The 19,383-nt window shown below is 50.5% G+C and overlaps 3 protein-coding genes across 6 annotated transcripts; 2 read left to right on the top strand and 1 right to left on the bottom strand.

The window, feature by feature from the left end:
- Nucleotides 1-2,142: 2,142 nt before the first annotated feature.
- Nucleotides 2,143-11,240, top strand: PHETA2 (PH domain containing endocytic trafficking adaptor 2). Of its 4 annotated transcripts, none has more exons than XM_032644919.1 (3): nucleotides 2,143-2,159; nucleotides 3,919-4,002; nucleotides 4,812-11,240. In XM_032644919.1, the coding sequence occupies exon 3, from the start codon at nucleotides 4,817-4,819 to the stop codon at nucleotides 5,603-5,605; it is 789 nt and encodes a 262-aa protein (XP_032500810.1). In that variant the 5' UTR covers nucleotides 2,143-2,159; nucleotides 3,919-4,002; nucleotides 4,812-4,816; the 3' UTR covers nucleotides 5,606-11,240. The 4 variants fall into 4 exon arrangements, with proteins under 4 accessions (XP_032500810.1, XP_032500812.1, XP_032500809.1 ...); XM_032644921.1 differs by lacking the exon at nucleotides 2,143-2,159 and adding an exon at nucleotides 2,300-2,509; XM_032644918.1 differs by lacking the exon at nucleotides 2,143-2,159 and adding an exon at nucleotides 2,559-3,756.
- SMDT1 (single-pass membrane protein with aspartate rich tail 1) lies at nucleotides 7,470-11,255 on the top strand. Its single transcript, XM_032644925.1, has 3 exons — nucleotides 7,470-7,759; nucleotides 9,441-9,581; nucleotides 11,007-11,255. Exons 1-2 carry the CDS (start codon nucleotides 7,574-7,576, stop codon nucleotides 9,576-9,578), a joined length of 324 nt encoding a protein of 107 aa, XP_032500816.1. The 5' UTR covers nucleotides 7,470-7,573; the 3' UTR covers nucleotides 9,579-9,581; nucleotides 11,007-11,255.
- A 1,470-nt stretch (nucleotides 11,256-12,725) lies between these two features.
- On the bottom strand, nucleotides 12,726-19,176 carry NDUFA6 (NADH:ubiquinone oxidoreductase subunit A6). The gene is made up of 3 exons (XM_032646593.1): nucleotides 19,006-19,176; nucleotides 13,650-13,765; nucleotides 12,726-12,934 (listed from the first exon to the last, which is right to left on the bottom strand). Exons 1-3 carry the CDS (start codon nucleotides 19,139-19,141, stop codon nucleotides 12,803-12,805), a joined length of 384 nt encoding a protein of 127 aa, XP_032502484.1. The 5' UTR covers nucleotides 19,142-19,176; the 3' UTR covers nucleotides 12,726-12,802.
- Between the last annotated feature and the right edge of the window lie 207 nt (nucleotides 19,177-19,383).

Raw genomic sequence — 19,383 nt, 5'->3', positions numbered from 1 at the left:
GTCCTTTCACCTCTGCTGGGTTCCCTGAAGGCGAGGATAGTGCCTGTAGATGATGCTCAATGAAGAGCTGTGGCGTGAATACCTGCTGGGGGCTTTTTAAAGAAAAATGGGAGAATGCCCTGAAGCAGGGCCCGTAGTAAGCCGCTCAAAAACAGTAGTGGCAGATGAATAGGCACCACGAGGAGGATGGGTGGGAGAAAGCAAACCAGGTGGAGGACACAGTTCCTTCAAAGCCAGGAGACTCTCCTTCCTTACCTGACACTTGGACCACCCATTATTCTTATCCAGGCACTTTGCATATTCCTTCCTCTTTCATTCATCAAATACTTATTGAGCAACCGCTAGGTACCAAGCACTTTATTCCTGGCACCTTCACTTGGATGATCACTGGGCATCTCAAACATAACTGGCCCCAGACACCTGCCACTTCCATGTCTCAGGTAATGGCAACTCTCCTTCCAGGAGCTCAGGCCAAAACGCTGGAGTCCTCCTTGCCTCTTCTTTCCCTCACTCCCTACATCCAACCTCTCTGCAAACCTTGCACTGCCTACCTTCAAAACCCATCCTGAATCTGGCCACCTCTCTCTACTCTCCCAGCCCCCATCACATCTTGCCTGTGTTACTCCAGCAGCCTCCTCACCGGTCTGCTTCCACCCACATTTATTCTCTCCTTAGCAGCCAGAGAAATCCTTTAAAACAGGGGTCCTCAACCCTCGGGCCGCGGACCGGTATCGGTCTACGGGCTGTTAGGAACCAGGACGCACAGCAGGAGTTGAGCGGCACAGCAGGAGGTGAGCGGCGGGCAAGCATGTGAGGCTTCATCTGCCGCTCCCCGCTCCCCATCGCTCTCATCACCGCCTGACCAGCCCCCCACCGACCCCGCTCCCCACTTCCGTGGATAAATTGTCTTCCACGAAATTGGTCCCTGGTGACAAAAAGGTTGGGGACCGCTGCTTTAAAACATAGCTCAAGCCCGTGTTCATTTCAGCCTGGAGTAACAGCCCTCACAGGTTTACAGAGCCCCAGGCCACACATTCTGACCCCACCTCCTGCTGCTCCTCCCTGCCCCCCTCCCCCCCTTGCAGTTCCTCAAACACAGGCCTCTGGGCCGTTGCACTAGCTGTTCCATCTGCCTGGAATACTCTTCCTCCAGATTTTCGCATGACTGGCTCCCTCATTTCCTTCACGTATTTCCCAAATGTCACCTTCTCAGTGAGCCCTACCTTGACCATTCTTTTGAAAATTGCAACCGCCCTACTGCCCCAACTCCCAGTCTCCTTGCCCCTGCTCTATATTTTCCACAAAATTTATTGCCTTCTAACACATTTATTATGGTTGCTATTACTTTTTAAAAATTTATTTATTTTATTTTTCGGCTGCCTTGGGTCTTCCTTGCTGTGGGCGGGCTTTCTCTAGTTGTGTCGAGCCGGGGCTACTCTTCATTGTGGTGCACGGGCTTCTCATTTCGGTGGCTTCTCTTGCTGCAGAGCATGGGCTCTAGGCGCGCAGGCTTCAATAGTTGTGGCTCGCGGGCTCAGTAGTTGTGGCACACTGGCTTAGTTGCTCTGCGGCATGTGGGATCTTCCCCGACCAGGGCTCAAACCCATGTCCCCTGCATTGGCAGGTGGATTCTTAACCACTGCGCCACCAGGGAAGCCCATGGTTTCTCTTATTAACTGAATAAAAGTTAATGGGGGAGACATAACAGGAAATAAAAGCATGAGTGTAGGGAAGCTTTTCTTATAAGTGGTTAGTGCTATAATGAAAATACAACCCAGGGATGTGACAGAGACCTGCAGGTAGGCTACTTTCTCAAGGCCAGGGAGGGGACATTTGAGCTGAGACCTAAACGGTGTGAAGGAGCCCTGAGGAGTTAGAGCGGAGGGGCAGGCTTGAGAAGGAAGCGCATTCTAGGCTGCAGGAACTGCAAGGGCAGAACTCTGACGTGGGCACCAGCAAATTCATGGGCAGGTGTTCTGAGCTCACCGGCTTCCAGGGCTGCTGGGAAACCCTAGCCTCCTGCGTTTGGTTGTGCACTCCTGCAACCTTCACTGCAGGCCTAGCTGTCGACTGACTCCAGGCAGAGTCTGGGCGCTGAAGTTGCGTTTCAGGCCGGCGGGAGTGGCGGAAGCAGAAATGGATAATCCCCAGAAGCAGAGGTCTGAGCGACGCCAGGTGCCGGGTTGGGTGGCTGGGAAGCTGGGCCGGGCCTCGCGGGCTGGATAGGAGCCCGCCCAGAGGAGGCGTCTGAGCCGAGGCCGTCCCAGGCTTGGCTCTGCGGGAGAAGTGGGCCGGGCGGGGAGAGGGGGACTGGAGGGGGGAAGGGAAGGTCTCCGAGTTCTCTGGGAGGTGGACTGGGTCCAAGGCCCCCGGACGGCCTGAGGTGGGACTCTGCGCTCGAGGCCTCCCGCCACTGACCAGCACTGTGGCTCAGGCGGGTCACGGCCTGTCGGGCCTCAGTTTCCCTCGGGCATGGATCGCGGGGCGGCTTCGCGGATCGCGAGGCCTAGTGAGTCGTGGGCGGGGAGGGGCGGGGGCGGTAACTCGAGCCTCCCAAGCGGGGTCTTTCGGCTCCCGTGGCCAAGTTAGCGGCCCGGGCGGAGGCGTGGGGTCCCGAGCCGGAATCGCCCCTGGCCGCGGCCGCAACCCACCCCGCAGGTCGTCCTCTTGGGCTTCGGGGGCGCGGAGGTGAGAGCGGGCCCGGCGGGCTCGAGAGGCGGCGGCCTCCGGGAGGGCGTGGCCCGCGGGGACGTGGCGGGACAGCTCCGTGCGCGATGGGGAAACCGAGGCGGCCGCCGCACCCGGAGTCTGCGGCGCTGGCCGGGCAGTTCCCGGTGAGGCGACCCTGTTTCAGGGCGACAGCGGGTTAGGGGCTCCCAGCGGTGGCCACCGGCCAGGGAGTCCCAAGCCCCAGCCCGCCGCTCCTCTAACAAAAGAATTCAGAAAAACGCGGCGCACCGGCTTCCCGCCGGGGTTGAAGTCCGGGCCTCGCATCCCTGGAGTGGGGAGGTGGGTGGAAGACGCCTGTCCCCGTGAGGGGGTGCGGAGACAGTTCGGTGGGCTCCGGATCCCCTCTCCGCGCCCCGGAGCTGAGGCCACTCCTCGAGGAAACATCTGTGTTCTCCCCCCACCCCACCCCCGCTTCTCCTCGACCACCATCGGAGAATGGCCCTTCCCCATCTCAGGACCCTGCTTGCTTCTCTCCATAGCCCTTGTCAAGACCGGTCCTTACGTTATTTATTATTTAATTAATTTAAAAATTCACTAATTATTATTTATTTTTGTCTTTTTTTTTACAGCGTGTCTCCCCCGCTGAAATGTAGGCTCCAGGAGGGAGGGACTTTGTTTTGTCCACTGTTGTAGTCACAGTTATTTTAACAAATAGTTTCGGAGGGCCTTTCCAAGCCCTGCAAGGGGCTGGATATTGGGGTTTACACTGGGAGACATTCTGGGGCTGGGGACAGCGGTGTAAACACAAAGGAAATCATTGCGGGATGAAAACAGAAGTGAGGGGGTTGCTGGTTGCGTCACCTTAGATCAGAGCACCTTCGTGATCAGTACCACCTTAGACATAGTGATCAGGACAGGCCTCTCAGATTAGCTTACTTGAAGACCACAAATAAACTGTGACAAGTGCTAGAAGGGAAAAGCAAGAAGCCATGAGGGCATTTAACTCTGACCTAGCATTAGAGGGCAGGGCAGTGAGGTCTGAACAGTGATGGTCAGGACAATGGGACTCAGCTCCTTAAATTGCCCGTAAGTTCAGGGCCTGGGTGGTCCCGTGGTGGTTGGGGGGGCGATTATCAGGGGTCAGGGAAGGCTTCCTGGAGGAGGTGGTGGTTTCATTTGGCCCCAAAGCCTGAGTAGGAGTTTTCATCCTTTAGGATGGGTTGACTGGGTTTGAGAATTCTTTTGCAGGTGTCCCAGAAACCACGTGGTCAAAGGGCTGAGCCGTGTGGCCAGACAAGAGAGGCCCCTGCCTTTGCCCAGTGAGCTCTGCTGGTAAGTGGGTCATTGCCAAGGCTTGCCCCCAAAGGGTGGGAGGGAATCAGGAGACCAAGCTCTGCTTCTCGCTGGCCGTGTGACCGTGGGCAGTTCACCTTCACTGTCCTGACCTCAGTTTTCTGTGAGTCAGGAGGACAGTTGGATGAGATGCCACTTGTGACCTGTGGGGCACCAACGTTCAGTGGTTGAGGTTGATCCTACTCAGCCGTGCCCTGTGTTTGTACTTCGCTCTTATTTACTGAGCTGGTCCCTGTCTGAACCCACAATGATGGAGGAATGAGGCAGGCCTGCCCCACCCCAGCCCTATCTGGCCCTGAAGGCTACTAAAGGACAGCTGTGCCATTAACAAATGAGAGGCCAGCAGGGGTCCACAGGGCTCACAGAAACCCTGGATGTTTGGCTTCAGGGCTGGAGCTAAGGGGCCCTCAGATTAGGGGATGGTTTAAGCACAATGTTTTTTATGAGTTTGGGGTCCATTTCAGCTCAGCTGATGCCTTTTCCTTTGGGTTTTAAACAGCTCTGTCAAAGCCCTGCCATACCTCCTGGTCTGATACGATCACATTATCCTTTTCTCTGAGTCCTCTGATGTCCAGTTTTTTGCATGATCCTCACAATAGTCCTTTGAGAGAAAAGGCAGGGGAGACTAGTCCATTTCACAGATGAAGACACTGAGAGCCTCAGGGCACAGCAAGTGAGAAGAGCCCACAGCCCTGGGGCCCAGGTTTTTCCAGAGCCAGTGCTCTTTTTCCCACAGGGACACAAGGGCTGCCTCCCTCTGATCTGTGTCTACCTCTCTCACCTCACAGTTCTTATGCGAGCCATGAAGCTGAACGAGAGGAGTGTGGCCCACTACGCCCTGAGCGACTCCCCAGCAGACCACGCAGGCTTCCTGCGCACTTGGGGGGGCGCAGGGACTCCACCCACCCCCAGTGGCACTGGCCGAAGGTGCTGGTTTGTCCTTAAAGGCAACCTGCTGTTCTCCTTTGAGAGTCGAGAGGGCCGGGCCCCACTGAGCCTAGTGGTGCTGGAGGGCTGCACAGTGGAGTTGGCCGAGGCTCCCGTACCTGAAGAGTTTGCCTTTGCCATCCGCTTCGACGCCCCTGGAGTGCGCCCACACCTGCTCGCGGCAGATGGGCCAGCTGCCCAGGAGGCCTGGGTGAAGGCACTGTCCAGGGCAAGCTTTGGCTACATGCGCCTGGTGGTGCGTGAGCTGGAGAGCCAGTTGCGTGATGCCCGCCACAGCCTGAACCTGCATCGCCACTCATCCTGGAAGGCCATTACCAGCCGCTGTAAGCCCCAGGCTTCTGACCACTGGTCTGCTGGTCTGGAGAACGGTCACTCCCTCTCCAGAGATTGCAGCCCTACGGCCTTGGTGGAAGAAGGGGGCAGCAGGCCAGCAGGGCGGGGCTTGGCCGAGTGGGAGTTGCAGGGCCCTGCCAGCCTCCTCCTAGGCAGGGGGCAGAGCCCCGTGTCCCCTGAGACTTCCTGCTTCTCTACTCTACATGACTGGTATGGCCAGGAGATTATGGAGCTGAGGCGGGTGTGGCTGCAGAGTACCCAGGGGAGCCAGCCAGAATGTGAGGAACGGGATAGGCCCTGAGCCTGGGCCCTTCGGGTTCAGCCCTTGTCCTGCAGGTCACGACACCAGGGCCAGTGCTTTTTCAAGAGTTTAATGTTTACTGGTTTCTGAAGTTGCTGTTGGATGTGAGTTCTCCCCTTCCTATTTTTAGGCTTGCTCCAGGTTCCAAATCCACCCTCACACCTAGAGGGGACTGAGGAATCATTAACTTTCAACCCCTTTATTTCCTGAGGGCCAGAGAGGAGAGGTGGCTTGCTCAGCAGCCACAGACCTAGGTCTCCTGACTGCCCCTCTCTTAGGGGATATTAATGAAATGGAGGAAGTGGGGAATATTACATGACCACAGGCCGCTCTGCCTTTCACCTACACACGATTCTACAGACACAATTTCCAACATGGGGAATCTTGTATAAATACCAGAAGTTGGCTGCAGTGTTGGCTTGAGGGACTGATATTGTCAGAAAAAGTGGATTTACTGTGTTATGGGCCTTTCTGGAGCCCGGCTCATCCTGAGTGATGAGAAGATTGGGCATGGGACCCCCACTCTGCAATTTGGACAGGACCCTTTGGAGGGAGAGGGCACTTGGCCAGTCAAGAGGGATTTATCCTGCTCCGAAAGTGTTAGGGCCCCATCTTCTTTCCCTGGCTGCCCTGTCAACAGATGGTGCTTGGTCATTGCCCCAGGAGGGCCAGTAGCTTTTATATGTCAGCAGAAATCCTTCCTGTACTGTGTCCTCAGCTGCCAAGTGGGAAGCTGAAGTGGGGAGGCAGTGAGGATCCCTGGGAAAGCCAGTTTCTTACTTTGGTTTTCAGTCCTGGGCCTCTAGGAGCTTGGGCACAGGCTTCCTGGCACGCTGTGATAAACTCGTCTCTCTTGGCTGGACCCCCAGAGAGATGCTCCTCATCCTGAAACCCCCTAGGAACTCGTGCACAGTCTTGCTTGGCACCCAGTGTGTGCCTGCCAAGATCCTCTTGTTCCTACTCTCACCAGCATGGTGCCAAGCATTTGCTTTATCGATTGTTCTGAGAGGAAAAGTGGCTGGTTGGACAGAGCCAGAGGCCAGATCAGCCTGATAGCCTAGGGGTGTGGTGGAAGTGGCTGGATGGAAGATGCAGAGCCTGGTCCAGTCATCCCCCTCCTCCGATATACACAATCTCCCCCTTCTTAGCCTCTCTCCCTTATTGGGGCCTTGGACAGCCTGAGCTAAAGGCTTCGGCTCAGAGCCTCTTAAGTCCAGGAGGCTGACATGCCGTCCAGGGTCCTGGACCAGTTCCTAGGAAGCCAGGCCTGTTTCCCAAGAATAGGGGCCACCTCCCCAGCCCTGTATGGGAGCCCCACAGCCCTGATGCGCCTTGTTTGATACACAGACACTACGGGCTTTTTGTTATCTTGCTTATTGTCACAGTGCTTTTTATACGATTAAAACATTATGTTTTTTTATTACTTATTTTGGCTCAAGTTTACTTTAGCAATCACCTGGACAGTTTGTGTGAAAGCCCCCATTTTTCCCCTTTTCAGATATATTTTCCATTTAGCTATACATAACATACCTTGGCATGAAATAAAATTCCAAAATCATTCAAGTAGCACAAGCAACAAATTTGTATTTTTTAATTGTTTTTAAAAATACAATAGTTTGAAGTTCAATTAAAGTGTTTTCTCATTTCAACAACCCCCTGCTCTGCCACGCCCTGGCGGTCCTGGGTGCCGCAACGATGACAGAAATCTGAAGGCTTCACAAGGACAACGCCAGTCAGGTGGCCCCGCCCACCAGGCCCGGAATGAGGGCTGTACCAGGCCCTTGGCGTCATCTTCCTGACGTCACCATGTCGGGCCGCAACAGGAACTAGGCGCATTGCGCAAGTCTGTGAGCTGGACCTCTCGTCTGATCCCTAAAGCCTCGCGAGGCTTCGGGCGGCGTTCTTCCCGAGAGCGGCACGGAGCCGGGTGGTGGGGTGCAGGTACCCGGACGAGGGGGGAGCTGGGAGATGGCGTCCGGAGCGAGTCGCTGGCTGGCGTTGGCACCCGTCGGATCTGGGGCTTTCCGGAGCGGGCTGAGCCTGGGGAAAGGTGGCGATGTCTCCGCCGGACGGGGCGGCTTAGTTCGGAGTCTGGTACCATCGAGGTCAGTCATCGTTACTCGCAGCGGCGCCATTTTGCCCAAACCGGTGAAAGTGAGTGTCTGCCTGGAGGCGGGGCGAAGGGGCCGAGGACAGTCATTGTGGGGAGTGTGTGCGGGCTCACGCTGATTGATAGGAGCAAAGGCCAGTCGAACGACCGCCTTAGACCGGAAGACGGATCAAGGACAAAGTGTTGCGCTGATGCGCTGCTAATTTTGACAAGTGGGAAGAAATGGTCGGGTTAGATCCGGGAGTTGAGCAGGGTGCGTGGAGACAGACGGGGGGCAAGAGCAGAGAAAGACGGCACTTAGCACTAGCTCATCGTGAGGAGTGCGGTGCCCTGGCTCTCCGGAGCCACAAGACTCCGCTTTATGCATCCAGTATAGACAAGTCATGTAACCTCTCTACCATAGAGTTGATGGGATGAAAAACGAATTGTGGAATGATTTTGTAAATAAAGGGTAAGTGGGACAGACCTTATCTTTTTGCGAGTTTTGACCTAGTATTTAATTTCATGTGATTGGGTGTGCAGAGAATTATTACCATCAGTGTTTTTACAAATGAAGAATCTGGGGCCAGACTAGTGAAGTCAGTGTCCAAAGCTAGCAGCTGACTTAGGTTCCGGAACTCAGATTTCCTGCTGGTACAACTCCCACCAGATCCTATTTTTTCCCACCACTGTGTTATCATATGCCCTCAGTACCCTTGGAGTTTTCTCAGTAAAATAGGAACAGCCCCTTATGCCAAGTAAGTTTGCTTTTTTTGACTCCAGCGCTGTGTGAGACTTACAAAACATTCTTTAAAAGCTAGTCTGGCCGACGCAAGCTCACACAAGGGGAGTTCAGGGTTGTTTCACAGCAGGAAGCACGGTCATGTTGGGGAAGAGCTGCCTTTAAAGAGGCACAACTGAAGAGAAAAAACAACTTTTTTTTGAAACTCCGTAGGAAGATATGAGAGGAAATGTTGAAATTTTACTGAAACTCCGCCAGTGCATTTAAATAGCTAGTCTTTTAATATAAAGACATGTTCAATTTTCAAAACATATTTCTAAAATTTAATGTAGTGAAATCAAATTTCTCAGGCATCAGGGAACCAGTTAAAGAACTGTATAGAATATCCCTTCACTGTACATGTTCATTTTTTTGTAATCTGTTTTCATGTATTTAGTAGTTTATTCAAGGAGAGCTGAACTCTATTCCCTAGTCCAGCTCATAGTACTTTCTCACCTGTTTATGAGTATCTGCAAGTAATTAATAGGTTGTGCCCTAACTTTTAGATGTCCATGAATGCCTTGTACTTTTCTTACAAGTGCACAGTTTTTTTTTTTTTTTTTTTTTTTTTGCTGTACGCGGGCCTCTCACTGTTGTGGCCTCTCCCGTTGCGGAGCACAGGCTCCGGACGTGCAGGCTCAGCGGCCATGGCTCACGGGCCCAGCCGCTCCGCGGCATGTGGGATCCTCCCGGACCGGGGCACGAACCCGCGTCCCCTGCATCGGCAGGCGGACTCTCAACCACTGCGCCACCAGGGAAGCCCAAGTGCACAGTTTGATGGCCATAAAATCACTTTATCTCTTCTTGTGATTTTTTTTCTTGCTCTGAACTTTTCCAAGGACTTTAAAATCAAGTTGCATGGATCTCAGGTCCACAGGAGGGAATGCTCCTGAGAGGGCCAGGCCTTCTGTGGTCCTACTGGAGTGGGCTCTGGCGCTCACAGCCACCACTTTGACCCTCTGCAGATGTCCTTCGGCCTTCTCCGTGTGTTCTCCATTGTGGTCCCCTTTCTCTATGTCGGGACGCTGATTAGCAAGAACTTTGCTGCGCTGCTTGAGGAGCATGATATTTTTGTCCCAGAGGATGATGATGATGACGACTAATAGGTAAGACTTGCTTTTGATGCAGCTGTGATGCAGTTTGGCCTGGTAGCAGAATCTGAACACTCGAAGCAGAAGCACAGACTTTTAATGCACTGACTCTTGGTGACTAATGTTTTTATGTCACCTTTTCCCTATGCTGGATGAAGGAAACTATCTTATTGACTTACAGATTCACTGGCGTCTCTTCCAACCAGGTTGGATCGCAGCCAGCCTTTTCTATTTGCCCTTTTATGTACACTCAATTTTCTCAACCCACAAATATTATTGACAATTTAATATGCCTTACACACCCACCACAAACAACTTCATTTCACCAGCTCCACATTGAAATTTAGGAAGTGCAGGCCCTCATCAGTGAGCTCTGGTTACCAAGCTCTGCACCGGCACAGCCTGTACACGGGCACTGCCGCCTGGTTCATACACTGCTCACAAACCCTTCCCCTGTGCCAGTTCCATCCAGCTGTCTTGTGCTGACTTCCTGTGCCCTAATGCAGCCAGTTCCATCCAGCTGTCTTGTGCTGACTTCCTGTGCCCTAATGCAGCCAGTTCCATCCAGCTGTCTTGTGCTGACTTCCTGTGCCCTAATGCAGCCAGTTCCATCCAGCTTTCCTGTGCTGACTTCCTGTGCCCTAATGCAGCCCTAATGGCTGCATTACCGTTATAAACAAGGACCCTCCTGACGCTTTAGTGTGGCATTTAAGGTTTGCGATGATCTGGTCACACCTGTTCTTCCAGCCTTATCTTCCATATTCCCAACCACATACCTATCCCCAATATTCACTATCTCTTGAGTTACTCTCTTGCCCACTCCCAGTGGCCCATTATTCCTCCCAATTGAAAGATTGTTTCCCACTGCTCTCATTTCCACCAATTCTTCATTATCTTTGATGAAGTCTTTCCTCCGTTTGAAAGTGACAGCTCTGTCCCCTAACTGACCAGTACCTCTTGTGACAGTCAGTATTATATGCTTAAGATATACCCTAAACTCTACTTGACCATATTCTTGCTGCAGGGAACAGGTCTTTTTTTTTTTTGTGGTACGCGGGCCTCTCACTGTTGTGGCCTCTCCTGTTGCGGAGCACAGGCTCCGGACACGCAGGCCCAGTGGCCATGGCTTACGGGCCTACCGGCTCCGCGGCATGTGGGATCTTCCCGAACCGGGACACGAACCCGTGTCCCCTGCATCGGCAGGCAGACCCTCAACCACTGCGCCACCAGGGAAGCCCTGGAACATGTTTTTTTATACCTTTAGGCCCCCAGTGCCTGGTCTCTGGTGAATGTTCAGTATATATATGAATGAATAATTGAATGTACTCAAAACTGCCTATCTCCTGCCATGTTTGGTAGAACCACTGTATGGAATTCTTTCAGTATATGGTAAGAGGACGGCTCTGTCACCCAACTGACTGCTGCTTTCCTTTCTTGCAGGGCGTGGAGAAGTATAGAAAGGAGAAAGCCCTAACTTAAGAAATGGTGATGCTCGCAGCCTCTCCTCCTTCCCTATCAGCAGATGGGCCCAGGGAAAGCCCTCAGCTTCCCAACCCCAGTGAAGCCTCCTGCATGGTCTGTGACCATAGCTCAGATCCCCAGGCTCCGGGAGGTTCCTGGAGATGTGCTATCCACTGAGCATAATCAAATTGTGAATAAACATAATAAACCTCAGCTCTGTATGACTGAGTGATGGCTGAAGTTTCGTAATACAAGTAGGCTCTAGTTGCAGTTTCTTCACCCTGCTGTCCTATCTGTATCAGCTGAACAAATAGGTCTTTGATTTACAACCCAGGGCCTCCAGGCCCCTATGGATCCACAAAGTAATCATGGGGACCTGGGACCAATCTTTGTTTACAAAAGCCCAATGGCTGCACAGGCTAACTAAAGGCTCAGCTTTTGTGCTGAGTAACACTGGCTAGTTATCCCACGCAATCAGAAGAAGCTTTGATTGTTTAAAACTCCTTGAGAAATACCACTTATTAGAATTCTTTCAAAACTTGGATTCCTTAGATGAAAAAATAATAAAGGGCAAGAGAAAACCAAATACCGTATGCTAACACATATACATGGACTCTAAAAAAAAAAATGGTCATGAAGAACCTAGGGGCAAGACGGGAATAAAGACACAGACCTACTAGAGAATAGACTTGAGAATACGGGGAGGGGGAAGGGTAAGCTGGGACAAAGTGAGAGAGTGGCATGGACATATATACACTACCAAACGTAAAACAGCCAGTGGGAAGCGGCCGCATAGCACAGGGAGATCAGCTCGGTGCTTTGTGACCACCTAGAGGGGTGGGATAGGTAGGGTGGGAGGGAAATGCAAGAGGGAGGAGATATGGGGATATATGTATATGTATAGCTGATTCACTTTGTTATACAGCAGAAACTAACACACCACTGTAAAGCAATTATACTCCAATAAAGATGTTAAAAAAACATAACAATAAAGGGGTTGCTGGTGCTGAAAAATTTAGGAATCATCAGGGTGACTGTACCTATAGATACTGAACCCCTTTCTCCAGCATTTAGACTGTCCAGGGAAGGAACAGAGAAGACTACCATCCAAAGCAAACAGATCAGGTCTTTAACCTGGGTCAAGATTTATTCTTATCGCTAGAGCCACACTCCATTTGCAAAGGGAATACTTCTGTGTGTGCACCGAACAGCTGTGTCCCCTAGCAGGATGCCTGATTGACAAGGAAGTTAATTTCATCTTTAGGACCAGTGCTTGTTGCGGACAGGGGGTTAGGCCTCTGAGCAGCCATTTTCTTCAGAACCCAGGGAAAAACAGCCCAGCTTGTCAGCTCTACTTCTGGGCCTCTTCGTGCTGCTCGGATCCTCCTCCAGTAGCAAGAGCTGGCTAGTTTTGGATAATCTGTGCCATTACACCAAAATATCCAATCCTGGGGGCTGTAGAAACAGCTAAGTTAACAAAGCCATCCAGCATCACACCCAGAACGGCAGTTTCTGAGCAGATGGCCTCACCGTTCCTGTTTACCAACATGCAAGGCTCTGAGAAAAGAGAATCTAATTTACTGGAAACACCACACTTCAGGAGACGGGAAAGAACAGGCGGTGTGTTCAACTTGTTCAGACAAAAAGTGAGACTGCAGAAGTAGAGCTTCTCATTGGTTCACCAATGGAATTCTATCATGAAATGACCATCATATATTGTTTATTTGTGCTCTAAAATATTTAAATATCAACATGCACTTTTCCATTGAGAGATTTCACGGGTCGTGCCCAACATAGAACTTGGACAGGAAATCCTTTGGCCTTGGTGCTTCTGTTTCATGGAAAAACCGCATAACGTGTGTCCGCTGCTTCCACACTTTAATTGTTTCTTCCAGTTCCATCTTTCCCTGCACAAGTGAGGGGAGAGGTCTTCAGTCAGAGTGGTTGAGTGAAAGGAATACAACACTGGAGGCCAGGACTCGATTCTCTGCCCTGGCACTGACTTGCTGAGTGACCTTGGGCAAGTAACATACTGCATCTAGACCATACTTTCTGCATCTGGAAAATGAGGTGGTTGGACTAAGTAATTCTGAGACCTTTCAAATACTCCTTAACTCTCTGGCTGACTGGTTCCAAGAGGAGACTTTAGGTCACCAGGCCTCTGCCCCGACTGCCTAACCTGACTGGCTTAATTTACATTCCTGCTTAACATTCTTTCCGTGTTATTTACTGGCCCATATGCTGAAGTTGCCACTGACGCCAATGAGACGGACCAGAGAGACAGAATCAGGCCCAGGATCTGACTCCATGGCCTGCTCTTCTAGCTGAAAACTGGCAACCAGGTGAAGCAGTAACTTCCAGGGATGAGGTTCAAGAAGAGTTCAAACTTTCCTCTGTTTTTAGTTTTAAAATGTAAGCCCCAGTGGATTTTCCCTTGAATAATCTTATAATCTATTTAACCAGGTGAGAACCTCCAGGTTGAACTATTCCTTTGAAACACTATGTAACAGTTGCTGACCTAGTAGTTGCTTTTAAACCTGGAGATAAAATGTTCATCTGAGAAGACTGAGAAGCTTTGGACAAATTGGCTGCTCTTTAAATCAGTCAGGGAGAGTTAGTTACCTTAATGACTAGAAGATCAACCACCCTGGGGTCTATGACGTGGGCATTCTTCATAAACATTTCTCGGACTTTATCCCGTCCCTGTTTCACAGAGATGTCTAGCTGGAATAAATGCACTAAAGAAAAAACATGATTCAGGGTAGAGATGGTTAAAACATGTTTTTAAAAAAACTGAGTCAACGGCTAGTCATTGAACACATAGGTTGCCCATTCATTCCATTCACCAAATACTAGCCTGACCTTAAGCTAGGTGCTTGAGGATGTGAAGAAGCGTGAGATATGGCACTTGCTCTCAAAGAGCGTATTTGTTTGGGGAGACAAGCCCACTGCATTTGAAGAGGCAGTATAGCACAGTTCAAGAACAACCTGGGTTCAAATCCCAGCTCTGTCACTTATCAGCTATATGATTCTGTGTATGTTCACTTCTCTACGCCTGAGTGTATTTATTTGTGAGTGAAGTAAGGATGACAACAGCACATATAACTACAGAGCTGTTGTGAGGATTCTATGAGAGAACGGTGCCTGGCATGGAATAAGCTCTCAATAAATGTTAGCATCATTATTCCATGGAACAGCTGACAGAAGATGACATGGCTGAAGTTAACGTACAGTGGCGCGGTGGAGGCTTGTGCACCACGCAAGCTTAAGAGCTGAGGGAGACTGCTGAGCGTGCAGGTAGGGAAAGGTGTCAATCCAGCAAACGATTACTACCATATCAGGTTCTCTGGAGGAAAGAGAGGAGTTTAAGATGTAGCTCCTGCTCTCTAGGTCTTAAATCCATGAGTGCAAATATTAAAATCACAGTATCCAGCAGTCCCTGACTGAGTGCTAAAATAGTGGCACAGACTCAGTGACCTGGGAGGTGGACAAGGCATATAGATGTCCTTTGAAAATTAGGTGTTTTTATTCTCATCCTCTGGCAGTTGGACTTCAGTGGATTTGCTCATGGCAAGGACATGAACAGGGCCTTGTGTGGTAGGTGGAATAAGGACAGAAGAGGGGCACACGAGGCTCAGGGGACAGCATAACCAAGGCTCACAGGCTAGAATGAGCACTGTGGTTGAGAAGAGCAGTGGGCGCATTTGGTGAGGATACCCTGTGGTGTGGCCATTCCTGTGACATGTCCACTCTCGTCTATGGAACTATCACAACCAGCTCTGAAAACCATGAGGGCTATCTAGTGACTGAATTAATCAACAACAAAGTTTGAATCTTTAATTATACTCATAACTTAGTGATGGCAATAGAAAAATAAAACTTCTGCTGAGGAAGAGATCATGCCAGGCTGATTCAACCAAAGAATAAGCAAGAGCAGAAATCTAGTAGGAGAAACTGCATCCCAGCTTTGTAGGTAAGTGTTAACAGAGAAGACGGAGGATCACATGAGAAAGAACTCAGTATCCAGTGGTGTGCTGGAGCAGGCTGCCATGGTGAGCCAATTATACACATCTCTTCCCAAATCGGCCGTCACTGACTTCACTTTGATAGCTTAAAATCAACTGTGGTGGGAGTATTTACATCATTGAAAGTGGTAGACACTATAAATCTAGATTTCCTGACAGAGAGTTAGCTGTTAACCACCACAGTATCACATGTGGAATTTTAGAAAAGAGCAAACAAAGGGACCATAAGAAGACAGAGACACAAATTAATGCAAACTAATATGGATCCTGGAATTTAGAATCTTACCACTAGAGGACCGTGGGGACTTGCCTTAAGTCAGACTACTGGTCCCTGGCAAACATGGGCCTAGAATCCAGGTTGCTTATTGGTTTTTAATTTACAATTTTGTGCTCTTTTAAGGAAAGGAGTATGAAGAATCTTCCCCTGCTATCAGTGCTTACCTTTCCTGCATTTTCATATTAGAATCCTGCCCAACCTTGGGAGAGAAAAGCGAGGTGCCTCTGTGCATACTGGGGGAGCTGGTATCCACCGACTCCCATTCCACAAGATCTCCTGAACCACACACCAGCGCACTGGGTGTATGAATCTTCTCCTCAGGAAAACATTCACAGGCACAAATGCAAAGTTTTGCCTACAGTGTCAGTTCACGGATCCCTGAATGCCCATCTTCCCAGGTTAAGAATCCTTGTCTCTAAAGAGGCAAATTCATAGCTTTGTACTAGTCATCCTTCTCCCACCTCAACCCCCTGAACACACCCCCTCCACCAGTGAGAAAGGCTGCAGGAAGGCAAACAGGAACAGCCTAAGCTATAGCCCACTGAACTGTTCTTTGGTCTAAATCAGTGGTTGTCAAACCAGTAACGATTTTTGCCCACCAGGACATCTGGCAACATCTGGAGGCATTTTTGATTATCACAACTAGGGGGGAGAATGCTAATGGCATCACTGGGTGGAGGCCAGGGATGTTGCTAAACATCCCACAATGCACAGGACAGTCTCCACAACAAAGAATTATCCAGCACAAATGTCACTGCTGAGAAGCCCTGGAGTAAATCATTTCCAACTGTTCTTTCTCAACTCAAAGACTCCTGGCTTAATCTTCGAATCCTGCATATTTTAATTTCGATTTGAAAAAATCTGAGAGGCACAAAAAGAAGATATGGAAGTGTCCCTTTTGGATGAAGGTGACTTCCATAGTCTGTGTGTTTTCAAGTTATTGTTAAGGCTTTTCTGAGTCAGGGAGGCTCTGACAGGTTAGGAAGGATGACACTGATATGGTTCTCAGCCGTCTGCTCCAATTCATTTTGGTAGCATTCATACCAAGTGCTGAGAGATCCTTAGATGGGAAGGCAGCATGGTGTGATGAAAAAAGAACATGGGATCTGGGGTCAAACAAGCTGGGTAAGGTCTCCACACATCATGAACTAGGACCTTGCCTGGGGTATAGCCTCCTCAGTCTATTTCTTCATCTACAACGTAGGGAAGACAATAACCTCTTACCTAACTCCTTTACAAGAATGTGGCGAAAATCAAGTGACAACATCTTATAAACAGTAAAGCATTGATACTGATGTTAACTATTAAAAATTTCAGCACTTACTTCCCATACCTCTATTACATTTTGGGTTTTAATGATCTGGTTATATATGCCTATCTTCCTGACTAGACCATAAGACCCTGGAAGGCAGGGTTGTGTTTTAGTCACTTTCATATCTCTCTAGGCACCCAGTACTGACCCTGTAGTACAAGAGGTACCCAATGAAATGGAAATTAAACAAATGAATAGTTTCTATAGAAGGTCTCCTGTTGTGCTGTAACCAGCAAGCAGCATGTAGTATTTCTTCAAAGGAGGGAATCCAAGGCAGTTTCGTCTGTGCTCCCATGCGGAGGCAACCACCCAGGCAAATGGCACTCTGTTCCACAAGCGCAGCATAACTGGCTCCCGTGAGATTCAGGGAAAACTACAGCAGAAGCTGAGCCAAGTGTAACAGCTGGACAATCAGGGTCTGAAGTCTGGCTCTTCCACTTACTAACGGTGTGAGTGAGACAAGTTTATGTGCCTCAGTTTTCTCATCTGTAAGACAGGGAAATGATTAGAACCCACCCTAAAATGAGGCAATGTAAAGCATTTAGCATAGTGCTGGGCCATATGTATGCATTTCAATGAATGTTAGTTATTATCAATACTTTTACTTATTCCCAGTCCTTAGTTTGGATCCTCAGCTGGAATCCCCAATGATGGATGTCATGACACCAGTGTACACACAGGCCTGAGAAAACGACAAGCTACAGATCACTGATCCTCCCCACTGACCCCCCCGCCAACCTCCCCCTGCTCTACAGGCTCCTATAACCCCCTGCCTTCTCCTCTTCTCAGGACCCTTCTGACTGTGGGCTTATCTTCTCAAACAGTATTTGAGGGAAAGTCTTGGAGGGTGTTGATTTTGAACGAGCTAGATACCTGGGTTCTATCCTCAACTCAGTCACTGATTTTTACCCTTTGCCAACTATTCTTTCTGCCATCTGGGTCTTGTTCCCCATCTGTCCCCTGAAGGCATGTAAATCTGTAGTCCCTGAACCGCCCGGATCACTCCAGTTTCTCCCTCCCTTGTATCCTGTGGGTCTTAAGTTATGGTCATGGGCAACCTCTCAAAAAGTCAGCTTGAGGACAAGTGACACTGGAGCAGACCCAGCTCCCGTACATTAAAGAGCTGGGTTCTGCACGGAGTGTAAGGCCTACACATAATAGTAACAATAATAACAAGACAGCAGTAGCAGCCAGCACTTAATGAGTGTCTTAAGTGTCAGACACTACCCTAAGCACTTTAGATGCATTCACCTATTCAACAGAGCAACTCTCTGAAGAAGGTACTATATATTACCATTTTACAGATGAGGAAACTGAGGCATAGTGAGATGAAACAACTTGCTCAGGGTCACACAGCTACTAAGGGGAAAGTGGAGGCAAGTCCATGTAACCACCACATTCTACTCTTCTCACACACAGGCAAGGAAGTGGCACCCTAAGGGGTGCTATGGCGCTCCAGCTCACTTAAAAACACGATGAAACACACTAAATCAAATCAACAAAATTACCAAATATCGACAGTCCCTGACATCTGTACTGCCCTTGACAGTTCAGATGGGATTTTCCCCAAGTTTTCTTTCATCGGGTACACTGGGCAGCGCTGAGGGGGATGCCAAGATGAAAAAAGTCTCTGAACGCGGGGAGCTTATATTTTAATCCTTCGGGTGAACACATTGGTTCTCTGACATCTAAGCGAAGACAGGGGTTCTGGGGGGGCAGGGGAAGGAGTTCCTAAGGAATACTAGGGGCCTGTGGCACTAGGTAAAAAGACTTCGGAGACTGGGGAGGGAGGCACCTCACCCGGAGGGGCTGGAAAAGACACCACTGTCTTATTGGATGACCTTGGGAAAGTCACTTCCCTGCTCCGGTTCTGCTTCTTTCTCTGTGGGGGATGTGGGAACCAGATGATCGCTCAAATCCCACTGCCCCTTTGTTTATATAACCTAATGGATGTCTGTAAACACATTTAGGAACTCTAGTTGACTCTGGGTTCCAGATCCACCAGGGGCTGGCTCTGGGCCTTGCGCGGATCACTTCGTCTCTACGTGCTTCCGCTGCCTCATCTATAAAGTGACAGTCCTTGCTCTCCCTCCCAGGGGTTCGGGAAGAATTACGGGGGACAAAAGGGCAAGGGCGCCCTAGCAGTGCGGTTCCGACGCAGAGCACGACTGGTCTGACCCTGGCGCCGCCGCCGCCGCCAGGTCAGGCCCACCAAGGCTCGTGTGACCCTCCTCCCCTGAAGCGCTCGGGATCACCTCTGCCCAAGCTGGTGACCTCGGCTCGGCCCGGCAGAAATGGGAGGCCGGGACGGCAGCGACCTTGGGTGGCTGCCTCCGGGGCCCCGCGTGCGCCGCTGCCTCTCACCAGTGTTCGGCACCTCCCGATACCAGGCGCGGTAGAGCTCGCGCACCCTCCGCTTGGCCTCGTTCATGTCCCGACTGAAAATGGGCTTCACCAAGGTGTTGGCCGCAGCAGCCCGGCGGAGGCCGCTCGCCGCCATCTTGCGAAAGAAACCACCTCCCAACTTCACCCCGTTTCAACCCGTAAGTCCGGCGGAGGGACAAATCTTTTTTCTCATTGGCTAAAACTTAAAGTCCCGCCCCTAAACTACTGGTGGGCGGGAGAACCGCTATGGGGCTCTCTGATTGGCTGAGAAGCCTCTCTCTCCTCTCTCTCTCTCCCTCCTCTCTCTCTCTCCCTCTCCGTCCCCACTCCCACTCCCTCCCTCCTCCTCTCTCTCTC

The sequence above is a fragment of the Phocoena sinus genome, chromosome 10 (genome assembly GCF_008692025.1).
Source record: "Phocoena sinus isolate mPhoSin1 chromosome 10, mPhoSin1.pri, whole genome shotgun sequence".
Taxonomy (NCBI): domain Eukaryota; kingdom Metazoa; phylum Chordata; class Mammalia; order Artiodactyla; family Phocoenidae; genus Phocoena; species Phocoena sinus.
This window is presented reverse-complemented; position numbering and strand designations above follow the sequence as displayed.